The sequence below is a fragment of the Lepidochelys kempii genome, chromosome 3 (assembly GCF_965140265.1).
Source record: "Lepidochelys kempii isolate rLepKem1 chromosome 3, rLepKem1.hap2, whole genome shotgun sequence".
Lineage (NCBI taxonomy): Eukaryota > Metazoa > Chordata > Testudines > Cheloniidae > Lepidochelys > Lepidochelys kempii.
Genome location: NC_133258.1, coordinates 120,354,644 through 120,368,832, shown reverse-complemented (window position 1 = coordinate 120,368,832; position 14,189 = coordinate 120,354,644). Strand labels below are relative to the sequence as shown.

At 45.5% G+C, this 14,189-nt stretch overlaps 1 protein-coding gene across 1 annotated transcript in view; it reads right to left on the bottom strand.

The window, feature by feature from the left end:
* Nucleotides 1-13,502, bottom strand: part of FNDC1 (fibronectin type III domain containing 1) — a 126,843-nt gene extending 113,341 nt beyond the window's left edge. The window contains exon 1 of the mRNA XM_073337819.1: nucleotides 13,276-13,502. Coding sequence (XP_073193920.1) covers nucleotides 13,276-13,372 — 97 coding nt within the window. The 5' untranslated portion in view covers nucleotides 13,373-13,502. The remainder of the gene's footprint in view (nucleotides 1-13,275) is intronic.
* Between the last annotated feature and the right edge of the window lie 687 nt (nucleotides 13,503-14,189).

The window sequence follows — 14,189 nt, the reverse complement described above, 5'->3', positions numbered from 1 at the left end:
ATCAGTGCAGGGGACTGGACTAGAGGACTTCTCAAGGTCTCTTTCAGTCCTACGACTCTATGATAGAATTCACAAACTAGGCATTCCCTCATCTATCCCAATCCAGCATTTTCAGAGGCTACCTATGAGAACAGGCTCTGCACAAAACACAGCTGCTGGAGGAGGAAGTGTCCCTCAATGACCAGTGGCTAGGACGATCCCCTGGTGTAGGGTTGCCAACTCTCTACTCACACAAAACTGAACACCCTTGCCCCGTACCCTGCCCCGCCCCTTCCCCAAGGCCCCGCCCTCCACTCACTCCACCCCCCCGCTCACTCTCCCCACCCTCACTCACTTGCTCATTTTCAATGCACTGGCTCAGGGGGTTGGGTGTGGGAGTGGCTGAGAGCTCTGGATGGGGGGTGCAGGCTCTGGGGTGGGGCCTGAAATGGGGAGTTCTGGCTGGGGTGCACTGATTGTGAGGGCTCCGGCTGGGGGTGAGGGCTCTGGTGTAGGGCCAGGAATGAGGGGTTTGGGGGGTAGGAGGGTGCTCTGGGCTGGGGGGTTTTGAGGATGGGAGGGGGACCAGGGCTGAGGCAGGGGGTTGGGGTTGGGGGGAGTGCGGGCTCCGGTGGGGGGTGCAGGCTCTAGCATATGTAGGATTTTTATATTGAGAAGCTTGGGGTGCAGGAGGGTACTCCGGGCTAGGATCGAGGGGTTCTGAGGGTGGGAGGGGGATCAGGGCTAGGGGAGGGGGTTGAGGCATGGAAGGGGGTCAGAGGTGCAGGCTCCAGGCAGTGCTTACCTCAGGCAGCTCCCGGATGCAGCAACATGTCCCCTCTCCTGCTCTTACATGGAGATACGACCAAGCAGCTCTGTGCACCGCCCCCGCAGCTCCTATTGGCTGCAGTTCCCAGCCAATGGGAGCTGCAAAGCCAGCGCTTGGGGGTGGGGAAGCATGAAGAACCCCCTGGCTGCCCCTACTTGTAGGAGCCAGAGGGGGGACATGCTGCTGCTTCCAGAAGCTGCGTGTAGCCACGGCAGGCAGGGAGCCTGCCTTGGCCCCACTGCATCACCAACTGGACTTTTAATGGCCCGGTCGGTGCTGACCAGAGCTGCCAGGGTCCCTTTTCGACGGGGCATTCGGCAACCCTACCCTGGTGTAAGGGAGATCCAGTTTCCAGTCCCTGCTCTAATACTCCAGCATATCCTATAACCCAGTGGTTAGGGCATTCATATGGGAGCTAGGAGACCTGGCTTGAAGTCCTTACTCCATGTCAGGCAGAGTGGGGATTTAAACCTCTGTCCTCAGAGAGGGCTCTAACCGCTGGGCTAGAGGGCATAAGGGGAGGGGGCATGATCATCTCTATTTTTCTGGAGAAAGGGTTGACCTGGCTTAGGCACTTACCTTTAGGAGAGGCTTCATGGCTGTGAATCCAAAGTGGAGGGAAGCATTTAACTCCCTCTGAGTGCTGGGGCTCAGGCCACACCATTCTGCCCAATGTTTCCTACTGGCTAGCTTAGGCCGCTCCCTGCTCCAGCACCCTGGCTTGTGTGGATCTCCATTCTTAGGCCACTAACTCTCCCCAAGCACCGTACAGGGAGGATGGGCACCTAACTCAGGGCTGTCGATTCTGGCAAGCAGCAGGACACCTAACGTTAGGTGTTGCAATGCAGCACCCAAGTGCCCTTTGTGGATCTCAGCACCTAAGTGCCCTTTGTGGATCTAGCCCAGGGGTTCTCAACTTGTGGCCCCAACAGCAAACAGCTGCAGCCCATGCAACATGTGAAAGCCATACAGGTAGTACATATATTGTGTGGATGCAGCCCACATAACACAAAGAGAGCTGCATATGCAGCAGACATGCCAAACCCATGAAAAAAAAACACAGAAATTGGGCTTGGTTTTGACTTAATTGGCTTGTGAGTTGCTTGTTGGCAAGTTTTTGCTTTGTAGCTTGTTGCTTGTTTGGCTTGTAGCTTCTTGCATGTTGGAGCTTGTTGCTTCTCTCTTTTTTTCCTTTTTATCAGCTCCCAGCAAGCAGGGGCAAGTAGTGGAGAGAGTCAGGGATGTACAGCTGGCCCACCACAGTCCCAGACTCCATGCCAGGGGGATCTAGTCACACAGAGTGTTGGGATTCTTAGGGATTGGCTTGTTTTGGCCTTGTTTTGAAATGGGATTAGCTTGATTTTTGGCTTATTGTGAAAGTCAGGTTGCTTATTTACCACATGAAAATTGGCAACTGCGATATGCAACCCAAAACAGTAAATAGGCTGAGAACCACTGATCTAGCCAAATATCTACATTGTGACCCTAAATGACTTGGTAGCATCCCTTTAAAGCCCAATTCTATCACTGACTAGTTTTGAACTAATATAAGTGCAACATCCAATTCCATAAAGGGAACTGAGATTTTTTTTCCCCATTCTATTTTGCTGAATTGCCTTTTAGGGGCATTTTATGAAAACAAGGTGGAGGAAGTTCATATAACAGGATAAATGATCAGGATGTTAAAATGCCAAATATAAAGTGGAATTAGACAATTAGACAGTAGCTTACTGTTTATGGTTACAATATGCAAGCTATTTAAAAGTTTAATGCACCAAGTTTTAAATCAACATACAATAATTGCATATTTCTGGTGGGAATCTTTGAACATTCCTCACATTCATTTTGCCACTGAGAAAGGCGTTCTTAATACACTATTACGGTTGACCTCCTCAAAAGCAGGGCCTCATCCAAAACCGATAGAAGCCAAATGGAAAGAGTCCCATGGACTTTGGGTCAAACCCACAGTAAGTAGCTCAATAAATTCGTTGTAGGCTTTTCTAGGGTGCTTGTCATTGTACTACCTTACTGCCTCACATACATCACTGAATTAATCCTCACCGCACCCCAGTGGGGAGGGAAATGTTACTCATTCCATTTTAAAAATGGGGGAGCTGAAACACAAAGATTGATTAGATAGTTTGTCCAATGTCACTCCAGAAGTTTGTAACAAAGCCAGAGACTGAAGCAGATCTTCTGAGTCCTAGTCCAGTGCCTTAACCACAAGTGGGCCTTTGATACTAGTCAAATATGTACATTAAATAAAAACAAAGCACATTTAAAACTCTGTTAAAGTCTCAGTCAAATGAAGCCGACATGGGGTTATTTCTGTCACAGACGTTAGAACTTGCTTTATTCATGCAGTAACTTTAGAGAGAAGAGATGTCAAACAGATGATGAAACTGTGAGAAGAAGCAGATCAAAAACTCAATGGGAAGGGTCACAGCAAAAAGAGTTTAACACTGATCATGAAAGACAATGGCCCTGATCTTGCAAAGGGCTGAGTGCCTTCTGTTAGTCCTGCGAGCTCTCTGCTTGTCATTCCCACAGCTTCTCAGTGCCTAATCTTATGTGCTGTCTGCAAAGAATTCACCAGTAAAAAACCCACAGATATGCAACTGAAGTTGGCATCGCTTCCATATATGATGCAAGGGAACATAGAACAACCACACTGAGTGAGACCAGTGGTCCATCTAGCCCAGTGTCCAGTCTTCTAACAGTTGCCAGGGCAATGAACAGAACAGGGCAATGAACAGAACAGGGCAATTTTGAGTGATCCATTCCCTGTCATTCACACCCAGCTTCTGCCAGTTGGAGGTGTAGGACACCTGGGGCATGGGGCTGTGTCACTGACCATCTTGGCCAATAGTCATTGATGGACCTACCCTCCATGAACACATACAATTCTTTTTTGAACCCAGTTAATAGTTCAGACATTCACAACATCCCTTGGAAACAAGTTCCACAGGCTGGGGTCATTGGGTGACCCCTAGTTCTTCTGTTAGTGAAGGTGTGACAGGTTGGACACCCCCCCGTCTGGTGTGTCTGATATACTGGGGTCCCACTGAGCCCGCCCGTTCCACCAGCCTGGGCTTCCTCACCCTGTCCTGCTGTGCCAGGCCCTCAAGCCTTCTCTAGCACACCCACAGGTAAGGCCTCACCCAGCTGCAGACACAAACTGAAATCAGCTCTGTGTGGGAGGATTCAGCTCGGGAATTTACCCAGCACTCATATGCACACCTCCTTTGGGGTGTAAACCCAAAATAATATTGTCTTGCGCTGTATACAGAGATCTGTACAGCCCAAAGTCATAAAAATCGCCCCCTCCCTCAATGTGGAGGGAGATATGCATAGCTTTTTGCCTCCCCTCCCCCCCCATACAAATTGCACAAACTGGGTTTTGAAAAAAAAAAAAAAGTTTATTAACTACAAAAAGTAAATTTTAAGTGATTATAAGGGATAGCAGACAGAACAAAGCAGATTTCTGAGCAAATAAAACAAAACACGCAAACTAAGCTTAATACACTAAAGAAACAGGTTACAAATAGTAATTTCTCACCCTAAATGTTGGATAGGCAGGTTGTAGAGTTTCTGCAGCTCAGAGTTTCATTTATTTCTCTTCACAGGCTAGACCCCTGTCTTAACCTGGACACAGCCCCTGCCTTTCCCCAGCTTAGTTTGTTTGTTTGTTTCTTCAGGTGTTTTCACCAGTCTTCCTTCTTGAGTGGGGAGGCAATGGAGAAGAGCCCTGATTGACTCACTTCCCAGCCTTAAATAGGATTTACATAAGCTGCGAATCCTTTGTTTCCAGTGGAAAAATATCGGCAGTGTCCAAGGTGGTACTCCATACCAGGTGACATTATCACATGACCTTGCAATGTTAGAGCAACCATGGAGACAAGGTTTATTTGAAAGGTCCACAGGAAGGAACTCCAGGAAGATGAGAGATCAGCATCTTCAAAGACCCATTGTCTTTCCTAATGGCACATCCAGGCTGATTGCATACTGTCTGACGGGCGTTTCTCAGTTGGGATCACAGTTGTAATTGTTATATAGTCAATATTCCTAACTTCAGATACAGAAATGATACATGTATACAAATAGAATAATCATATTCAGTAAAACATAACCTTGCCAATGATACCTTACATGACCCATCTTCCATGAAACATCTTAGTTATGCCATATTCATATCATAACAATATTTCTATGAAGACTATGCGGTGTAGCATCACAGAAGGGGTAAATAATACTCCCTGTTCACTTTCTCCACACAATTCCTGATTGTATAGACTTCTATCACATCCCTCTTTAGTCATCTATTTTCTAAACTGAACAGTCCCAATCTTTTTAATCTCTCCGTGTGTGGAAGCTATTCCATACCTACAATCGTTTTTGTTGCCCTTCTCTGTACCTTTTCAAATTCTAATATGTATTTTTGAGATGGGTGACCAAAACTGCATGCAGTATTCAAGATGTGGGCGTACCAGGGATTTATATTGTGACATTATGATATTTTTGTTTTACTATCTATCCTTTCCTAATGGTTCCTAACATAGTTAACTTTTTTGACTGCTGCTGCACATTGAGCAAATGTTTTCAGGGAAATATTCACAATGACTCCAAGATCTCTTTCTTGAGTGGTAACAGCTAATCTAGTCACCATCATTCTGTATGTATAGCGGGGATTATGTTTTCTAATGTGCATTACTTTGCACTTATCAACATTGAATTTCATCTGGCATTTGCTTGCCCAGTGACCCAGTTTTGTGAGATCCCTTTATAATTCCCTGCCCCAGCACAACCTACTCCTGTCATTCCTATATATTTTGTACCCTGGTATTACTGTGGCCCATTGATTATCATCATTCCACCAAGCTTCTGCAATGCCTGTTATAGCAATAGCCTCATAATGCCAGCACTCTAGTTGGCCCATGCTGATCTTTAGACTTCTAGCACTTGTATACAATTTTGTCCATATTCATTTGCTTGCCTTTACATGTAATATTTAAATGGGACTCTCTTACATTTGACCGTTCTTCACTAGGTCCTCCTACCTGTACTTTACCAACTTTTTTCTTACCCTCCTTACTAGGATGTAGAGTTCCTTCTTTAATAAATTCATCCCTAAGGGATATCTCCACCTGAACTAAACCATGTGATCCTCCGTACCTGTCTCCTTTCCCACAGCCCTTAGTTTAAAGAATCCTCTACAATCTTTTTTAATTTTACATGCCAGCAGTCTGGTTCTGTTTAGGTGGAACCCATCCTTCCTGTACAGGCTCCCCCTTTCCCCAAAAGTTCCCTAGTTCCTAATAAATCTAAAACCCTTCTCCCTACACCACTGTCTCATCCATGCATTGGGACCCTGCAGTTCTGCCTGTCTAAGTGGCCCTGCGCATGGAACTGGAAGCATTTCAGAGAATGCAATCATGGAGGTCCTGGACTTTAATCTCTTACCTAACAACCTAAACTTAGCCTCCAGGACCTCTTTCCTATCTTTTCCTATGTCATTGGTACCTTCATATACCACTACCACCAGCTCCTCCCCAGCACTGCACATAAATCTATCTGGATGTCTTGTGAGATCCACAACACACCCGTCACACCCGGCAGGCAGTTCACCATGTGGTTCTCTCAGTCATCACAAACCCAGCAATCTCCATTTCTAAAAATCAAATCCACCATTACTATTCCCTTTCTCTGCCTATTAACGAGGGTTCCCTCCCTCAGAAAGATATCCTCTATGTGATCATACGGAAGGAGGATCCCAGTTATGGGATTGTTTCCCTCTGCTCTTTTTCGCTATGTAAGGGTATGTCTCTAACTGCCTCTTTTACTCTGCCATTTAGCCATGGCGGCTCTTTTTTGTTGTGGTTGTTTTTTGAATTGGGGTATATATTTAGTTTGAACCTCTATTATGGTATTTTTAAACAGTATTATGGTATTTTTAAACAGTTTGAGAACCACTGGCTTAGAGTACAGTGCACTTGCTCAGGCAGAGCCAGTTTTTAATAGGGCTGTTTGTGGAGCAAGATACTAATTAGTATGAGTGTCAGAACCTGGCTGGTTTATACTGGTCAGCTGGGGGTCATTTCAGAAAAAAAGAGTTTGGGGCAGGGATCCTCCCACATATCACTGACCTGTTGAAAGGGGAAATGGGATGGTATTTTGTCTCAGTGTAACTAACACTATCTTGAGGGCCTGGAAAGGGTGATTTTATTGCTCATGAGTGTACCACATCAACAGCCATGGCAAATGAGGTTCTCTATTTCCACACACAACAGATACTGCAATGGTATCCGAGACTACAAGTTCCTCCCCGCTGCCTCACTGATGTGCCTGAACCCTTTCCAGGGGCAAGGAGTAGGAACTACATCTAGATATTTAAAGTATTATTTTAGTTTATATGCCAGTTCAGGCCTTTGTCAACACAACAAAGAAGTAGGGAGTCAATTAATACCCATGAAAGTGGCGATATGGCAATGACAAATCAGGCTCTCCGTGCCCCAAGTAGAGAACTTCCAGTAACAAAGGAAAGGGTTATCTCATGCATACCAATATAATATGCTTCATGATCACTGTATTTCTATGTTGGTTTCATGCTTTAAACCCTGGCATTAGGTAAATTATTAACATTTGGGAGAAGGCATATGCTTCTCTTATTTATCTGTACCTTTCCCATACCTGAAGAAGAGCTCTGTGTAAGCACTAAAGTTTGTCTCGTTCACCAACAGAAATTGGTCCAATAAAAAATATCTCACCCACCTTGTCACTCTCTCTCAATCTTATTTATATGTACACTATAAACTCCTACTTTGCTTTGGTTTTCTGGGTGTCAATTAATAGAATTATTTGTGTTTAAAATCTATGGCCCTGAGCCTGCAAAAACTTACAACCTAGCGTAGTGCCTAGTACCATGAGTAATCTCACTGAAGTCAACAGGACTCCTCTCAGGAACATTACACTCAATTAGTATTTGCAGAGTTGGCCTCTTAACATATCTATCAGCTGTTGCAAGGATAAGAACCACTGACCCCTCCAAGAAACCTTTGAAAAACAGCCTATTTAATTCCAGAAGAACACAAGACCCAAAAAGGGCTGTAGGACTTTAGGAACAAGGATTATTGTGGGATGACCAAAAGATGTGAAGATTGAGTAATGGTAAAACAGCTGTATGGAATGACAAAATATGAACAAGCTCCACAATCCTCAAAGGGTAATAAACCTTGTTTTATGAAGAGCTGGGCTTTGATGATCAAGTTTCAAGCTGAAAAGGAGTGATTTAAAATATAGATTTCTCCAAACTACATTCCAACGTATACTTGGTTTTAGATGGAAGTTCCTCAGGGCTCTTTTTCCCCACTGATCAGTGTCAGGAGAAGGTTAGACTGATTTCCTTACAACATGGTTAAAGTTTAATTCTTGGCTCTGTAATAATTAAATGACATTTTTTTAAAGAAAAGCAATCTATTTATAGAATAATTCTTATGTGCCATATATTTTTGTTTGGGGGGTTTTTTCCCCAGAAAGTCACTGTTACTTGGGGATATTGATCTAACTCCTCAAAGATATTTAGGATCCGGGCCATTTTCATTAAAATATAGGCCAACATTTTCAAATTTAGGCATCTAAATCTATGTTGAGCCACATAAATAGCAGTGGCCTAATTTCCAAGGTTGGCGAGAACATGTAGCTTACCTTGATTCATTTGGCTACTGAAAATCAGGCCACTTCTACTTAGGTGCATAAATATGAATTTTGGGACCTAATTTAGGCCCTTAAATTTGAAAATATTGGCCACAATTTTTATTTGTGAAGAGCTTATCTGCTTCTGCTACTTAATCTTCACTTGATGTCATAATCCCCTATAGCTGACATTATTATTATTCCCACAGCAATCAAGTTATGATGTCCCAAACAGAGTTTCATGGCTTCAAGTATATGATGAACAGCATTAGTGAGTGCTCTCCAGCATTAGTGAGTGCTCTCCTAAAATCAGAGATTGTGACTTCCTGCACATTTTCTAGCAATAAAGATCCCAGTTCAGCAAGGTACTTGATCATATGGCTAACTTTAAGAAACTGAGTAGTCTCATTGACTTCAATGGGACCACTCACACGCTTAAGTAACTTGCTGAATTGGGGTCAGAGAAATGAGAAGTGAAATACAAAATATAACATATTGTAGGAGGGATTAGTCTGATCTACAGGGTTTCCAATCCTGTGATTCTATTGCAAATCTCTCTATATTTCATGTTTTTTCTTAAAGCCCCGGTTCCTGGAGTCAAGTGATTGCAGGAAAATCCCAGATTTCAATTATTTTTAAAAAGTAAATCTATGGACTACCTGGTTGCAGAGAACAGCTTGAAAACATGAACACTAAGGCTCAAAAATCAGAAGGTAAATCAAAATCAAAAGGTAAACCAACATTTGTTATTTTAACAATTTTATTATTTCTAAGCCAATCATAATTTTGGGGACCTGAGTCATGATTTTTGGACACTTGGGGTTGTCAGCACTGGATAGAGAAATGGGTTTCAAGCCAGTGTCACTGAATATTTAACTACTGTGCAGCAAACACATGATTATTACAGTTTTCAAAATTAATTTAATATAAAAGAATTAAACTGGATTCTTCATAAGGTAGGGGCTTAACATCTACAACTCACTTCCAGTGGAGGACCAGTCCATCATCTCTTAACCTGTGCAAGTGAAGTCAAAATGCTCTTCAGTAACTGCAGAAGTGTCTAGGATATAGCCAAAATTTGGATTATGAACATAGGGGCAAGCATCAAACTTGTGGCTCTAATAAGCAGAGAAAAATAAATTAACCCATCTTCAAAATTGTGTTGGTATATTCAGTGTTTGAATTCCTCACACCTCCAGAGTTAATACTTCTCTCCAAAAATTACTGCTTATTTAGGACAGAGAAGCTTAAAAAAAAGAGCTCCCTTGTGAATAAAGAAAGCAATCATAGTCCACAATTAATAAAGCCAACCTCAGACTACATTGGGAAGCCCTAAATCTCCCATCTAGCAGCTACTCATCATTACTACTGCTTTCCACTATTGTAAAAACTCTGTAGGTTCCTTCATGGGGAGGGAAAGCACAGTAGCTACCACAGCTAACTGTGCAATGCGAAAGTTGACAAGATGTGTCATGCTGCTGTATTGCTGTTAGTGCCCTCTGAAGGCTACCAGAGAAAAAGAACAGCAGTTCATTCCCTCATGCAGTGCTGGTGAGAGGAGTGCAGGAGTGAGTGAGCTTCCTGATATGAAGTCATAACAAATATCTAAGCTGTTCCTAGGGGAGAAATTAATAACTAACACACCTAATGTGCTATTGAGATCTAGGAAGTAGATTTAAGTGTCAGGTGTGCCATTATGAGAAGTCACATATGAAACAAATATTAAATGAGGTCATGGTCTGTGCACTGGCCATGACCTGTCTAATTAGAAACAAAGTCCATTGGCAGACACAGGTGCAAAAGGGGAACAAAGTAATGACCGATCCAGGGCAATGGGGACAAGCTGAAGTGCAAGACGTAAGTGGATCCTGACATTTAAGAAAAAGAAAAGCACGATGGTTTCCCATGCAGTGTTCAGAGAATCACAGCACTTTCATTCTGTACAATATTTGTGAAAGAGGATCACAACCAAATGAAAATAATTCGAATTTACCAAACAGAGGCCCAACCGTGCCGTCCCTATTCGGGCAAATACTCCTGACTGAGTAGAGACTGCAGGAGCAGGCTGCAGGTGCCTGATTTTTACTTACCCGCAAATTAGAGCATGATTACACTACAGGGTCAGAGTAACAGCCGTGTTAGTCTGTATTCGCAAAAAGAAAAGGAGTACTTGTGGCACCTTAGAGACTAACCAATTTATTTGAGGAGAGTGAGTGTGTGTGTGTATGGGGGTGGGAGGGATGTGAGAAAACCTGGATTTGTGCAGGAAATAGCCCAACTTGATTATCATGCACATTGTGAAAGAGTTGTCACTTTGGATGGGCTATCACCAGCAGGAGAGTGAATTTGTGGGGGGGGGGGAGGGTGGAGGGTGAGAAAACCTGGATTTGTGCTGGAAATGGCCCACCTGATGATCACTTTAGATAAGCTATTACCAGCAGGACAGTGGGGTGGGAGGATGTATTGTTTCATATTCTCAGTGTATATATAAAGTCTGCTGCAGTTTCCACGGTATGCATCCAATGAAGTGAGCTGTAGCTCACGAAAGCTCATGCTCAAATAAATTGGTTAGTCTCTAAGGTGCCACAAGTACTCCTTTTCTTTTTGCGACTACAGGGTCAGACTCCTGGGCCCTGTTCTGGAGGTGCCAAAGAATGGCTGGCCTACTGAGGATTTCTCCTGAATAGGGAGAATCTCTGGGTGGCATGGAGCGGAGACAGGGGCTGGGGAAAAGGTCCCTGTGGGGCCGAGGAACTGGAGCACAGCACAAGCATTGCTTTGCTTCAGTGATCTCAGGCTCAGAAGAGTCCATGGGCGCCATAGGCAGCTGCACACAACTTAGAGCAGTTCTGAAACTGCTGTAAAGTAGGCTAAACCCACCCCCAGCTCTCCCTGGACCGAGGAGCTGCAAACATGGCACCAAGCCACCTTTCCCACCCCAGTCTTCCAGTCCTGTCCCAAGCACAGCTCAGCCAGACCACACCGACTTCAGCTGAGCTTTCATCTCTTTACACTGATGAAAGTGAGAGAAAAATGAGGCCCTGTGTTCAAGAATAGGCTGTGCCAAAAGTCAACTCCCTTTGGGACAGGTAAGAGTACTCTTAAAATCACTGCAGAGTATGATGGATAAGTTAGCATCCAATAACTACAGTAATAAAAACTACCAGGCATCGATATTAAGTGCAATAGGAGGGAAAGAGTTCTTCTAACGTAGGGTGTTAATTTTGATTATGAATGTCCTTTCAGCCAGAGCACTTAATTGCCTTGGCGGTCTCTGCCACCAGCTGAATGCAGCTCCATCACAGTTATCTTCACAACCTAATGAGGGGTTCTGCTGCTGGAGATAGTAACTGTTTTCCAGGGAACAGATTAAACAAATCATCAGTCCCATGACAGCTTCTATGGGACATGGAGATAAAACATTTTTCAGATAATTTGATTTATTTCCCCAGATATATTTGTACTAGTTTGGCCCTCTCTGATCTGGCCATCGTTTCAACTGTAAATTCTGTGTTAATGTGGTGGAGATAAGCCATGGTTTGAGGCTCCAAAGAACGATCCAGCTAAAACATTCCACCGATCTGGAGTGATTTATAGTGTGTAAGGAGACTGGGAAGAGGGGTGGGTAGCACTGGGAAATGTGACAGAGCTCACTCCGCCACAGCAAACAAATGTGATTCCAGAGGAACATAGAGAGGACAGTGGAAGGAAGAAAATAACAGAGGGCTACAGGTGTTTTAGTCATAAAGACAGGGTGCTTCTGCAGTCAAAACAAATGTCCTTTCACAGAATCAAACAAACAAACAAACAAACAGATCAAAGTTGCTTCTGAGCAGTAGGAGACTGAAATACATTAGAAAGGTTCATATCCTTGCCACATTTATAATGTCGCACACATGATTTAAGGCCTTTGTAAAAGTTAACTTGTGACATTCTTTGCTCACTTCCAAGATGCATTGTTTTAAAAAACCACAACCAACTACTTGATCTTGCAGTTAACAGGGAGATCCCGGAAAAAATAAATCCCCAAGTAAGTAGGGCTTTCTGACTTTTTTCTAATACCTTGTCATTTTAATTATACCAGGGCACAATCAACACACTAAATATCGTTGTCAAATATGTGCCCCCGGGCGAGACTGCCTGCAAAACTGCCTCCACTTAGCTGGAAATAACTAGCACGGACGCATACTGCTGCCACGACTTCCCCTCCTGCAAACCGAAGCCACCGCTAAAACACACACGGGCTTCGGAGAGTGAGAACGTCGGGAGGGGAGGCAATCAGCCGTTTACACACCACGCCAAATGTTGGTCACGGAAAGTACGCGGAGTTCCCACTGGCACGGCGAGGAGGATGAAGAGCTGACCTCCCAAGGACCTGAGCGGGGAGTACATTTTCCCGGTTTCCAAGGCACAGCTGAGCTGCAGGGTTGCCCCCCACCCCGGATTTAAAGTGGGTTGGATGACATTATTTTGCTTTTGGAGTGAGGGGTTTTGCCGCGTGGGTCTCCGCCTCCCACCCCTCCGACCTGCTCCATCCCCACTGATCGGGACAGCGCCTGATCTCCCTCCCCCCGGGTAGTGGCGGGGGCCCCGGCTGTGTTCATTTCACCGGTGCAATCCGCTTCAGTCATGCACCTGTGCTCCGTGCAGCCCAGCGCCTCCTCTTCGCCCTGCCTGCCCACAGGGCTGCCTGGGGCGGGGGAGACGCGCAAGGCAGCGGCACACTCCCTGCCCCCGATCAACCGCACCGCGCCGGGAGCCGGGGAGGGAGACCGTACCTGGGGCCGCGGGGGAGCCGGAGTGCAGCAGCGCGGCAGCGAGCAGCAAAAGCGCTGCCCAGGGCAGCCGCAGCGGAGCCCGGGCGGCAGCAGCCATGGAGCCGGTGTGCGCCGGAGTCAGTCCCGCCGGGGCGCGGGCCACGGGTTCTGGCGGAGCGGCAGAGGCGCTAGGACAATCCCGCAGCTCCCCGCTCAGCCCCGCTGCCTCTGCCTTCGAGCCTCGCCACTTCCCTTCATCTCGACCGGAGCCGCGGCAGCTGCTCCGCTTCCCCAGCGCCTTCCCTCTGTCTCCTCCTCCTGGCGCCCCGGGAGATTGCAACGGGAGGCTGGGGGAGGGAAGGAGCCTGCAACCTGCTTTGATTTTTTTCCTCCCCCGCGCCACCCATTGATTTATTGGCAAAGCGGGAAGGCAGAAAAATCTTCCCTCCGCCCCAAACACTGTCTGTCCCCTGCGTTGTGGCTTCAATGTTCAGGCACTTCCACACCAAGGAATTTATTTCCCCTCCTCCTCCTCCCTGCTATTTTTCTGGGGGTTGCCCTGTCATTAGTTAAATCTATTCGGAGTCCAGAGACACGCTCCATCTCCCTTCTCATCGCTGAGACTTGAGGCTCTCCAGTCACCCCCTCTCGCCCTCCGGAACTCCCCACACCAGTCCTTGCTGACAGTCTCCAGCTCTTCTGAACCCTCCAGAGAATTCCTGCCTCCCCCACCGACCTGTGACTTGCCCCCTTTATGGATGATGTGACTGGTTGCCACTTGCCACCAGCAACAACAACGAAAAGGCAGTTTAAGAAGCAGACTCCACCGAATTTAGGGCAGTCTAAAAATATCCTAAAATTACTATTCCTTAATCGTTTTTACAGATCACCTTTCAGATGAAGTAACTACAGTTGTACAGTTATCTTGAGGTGGG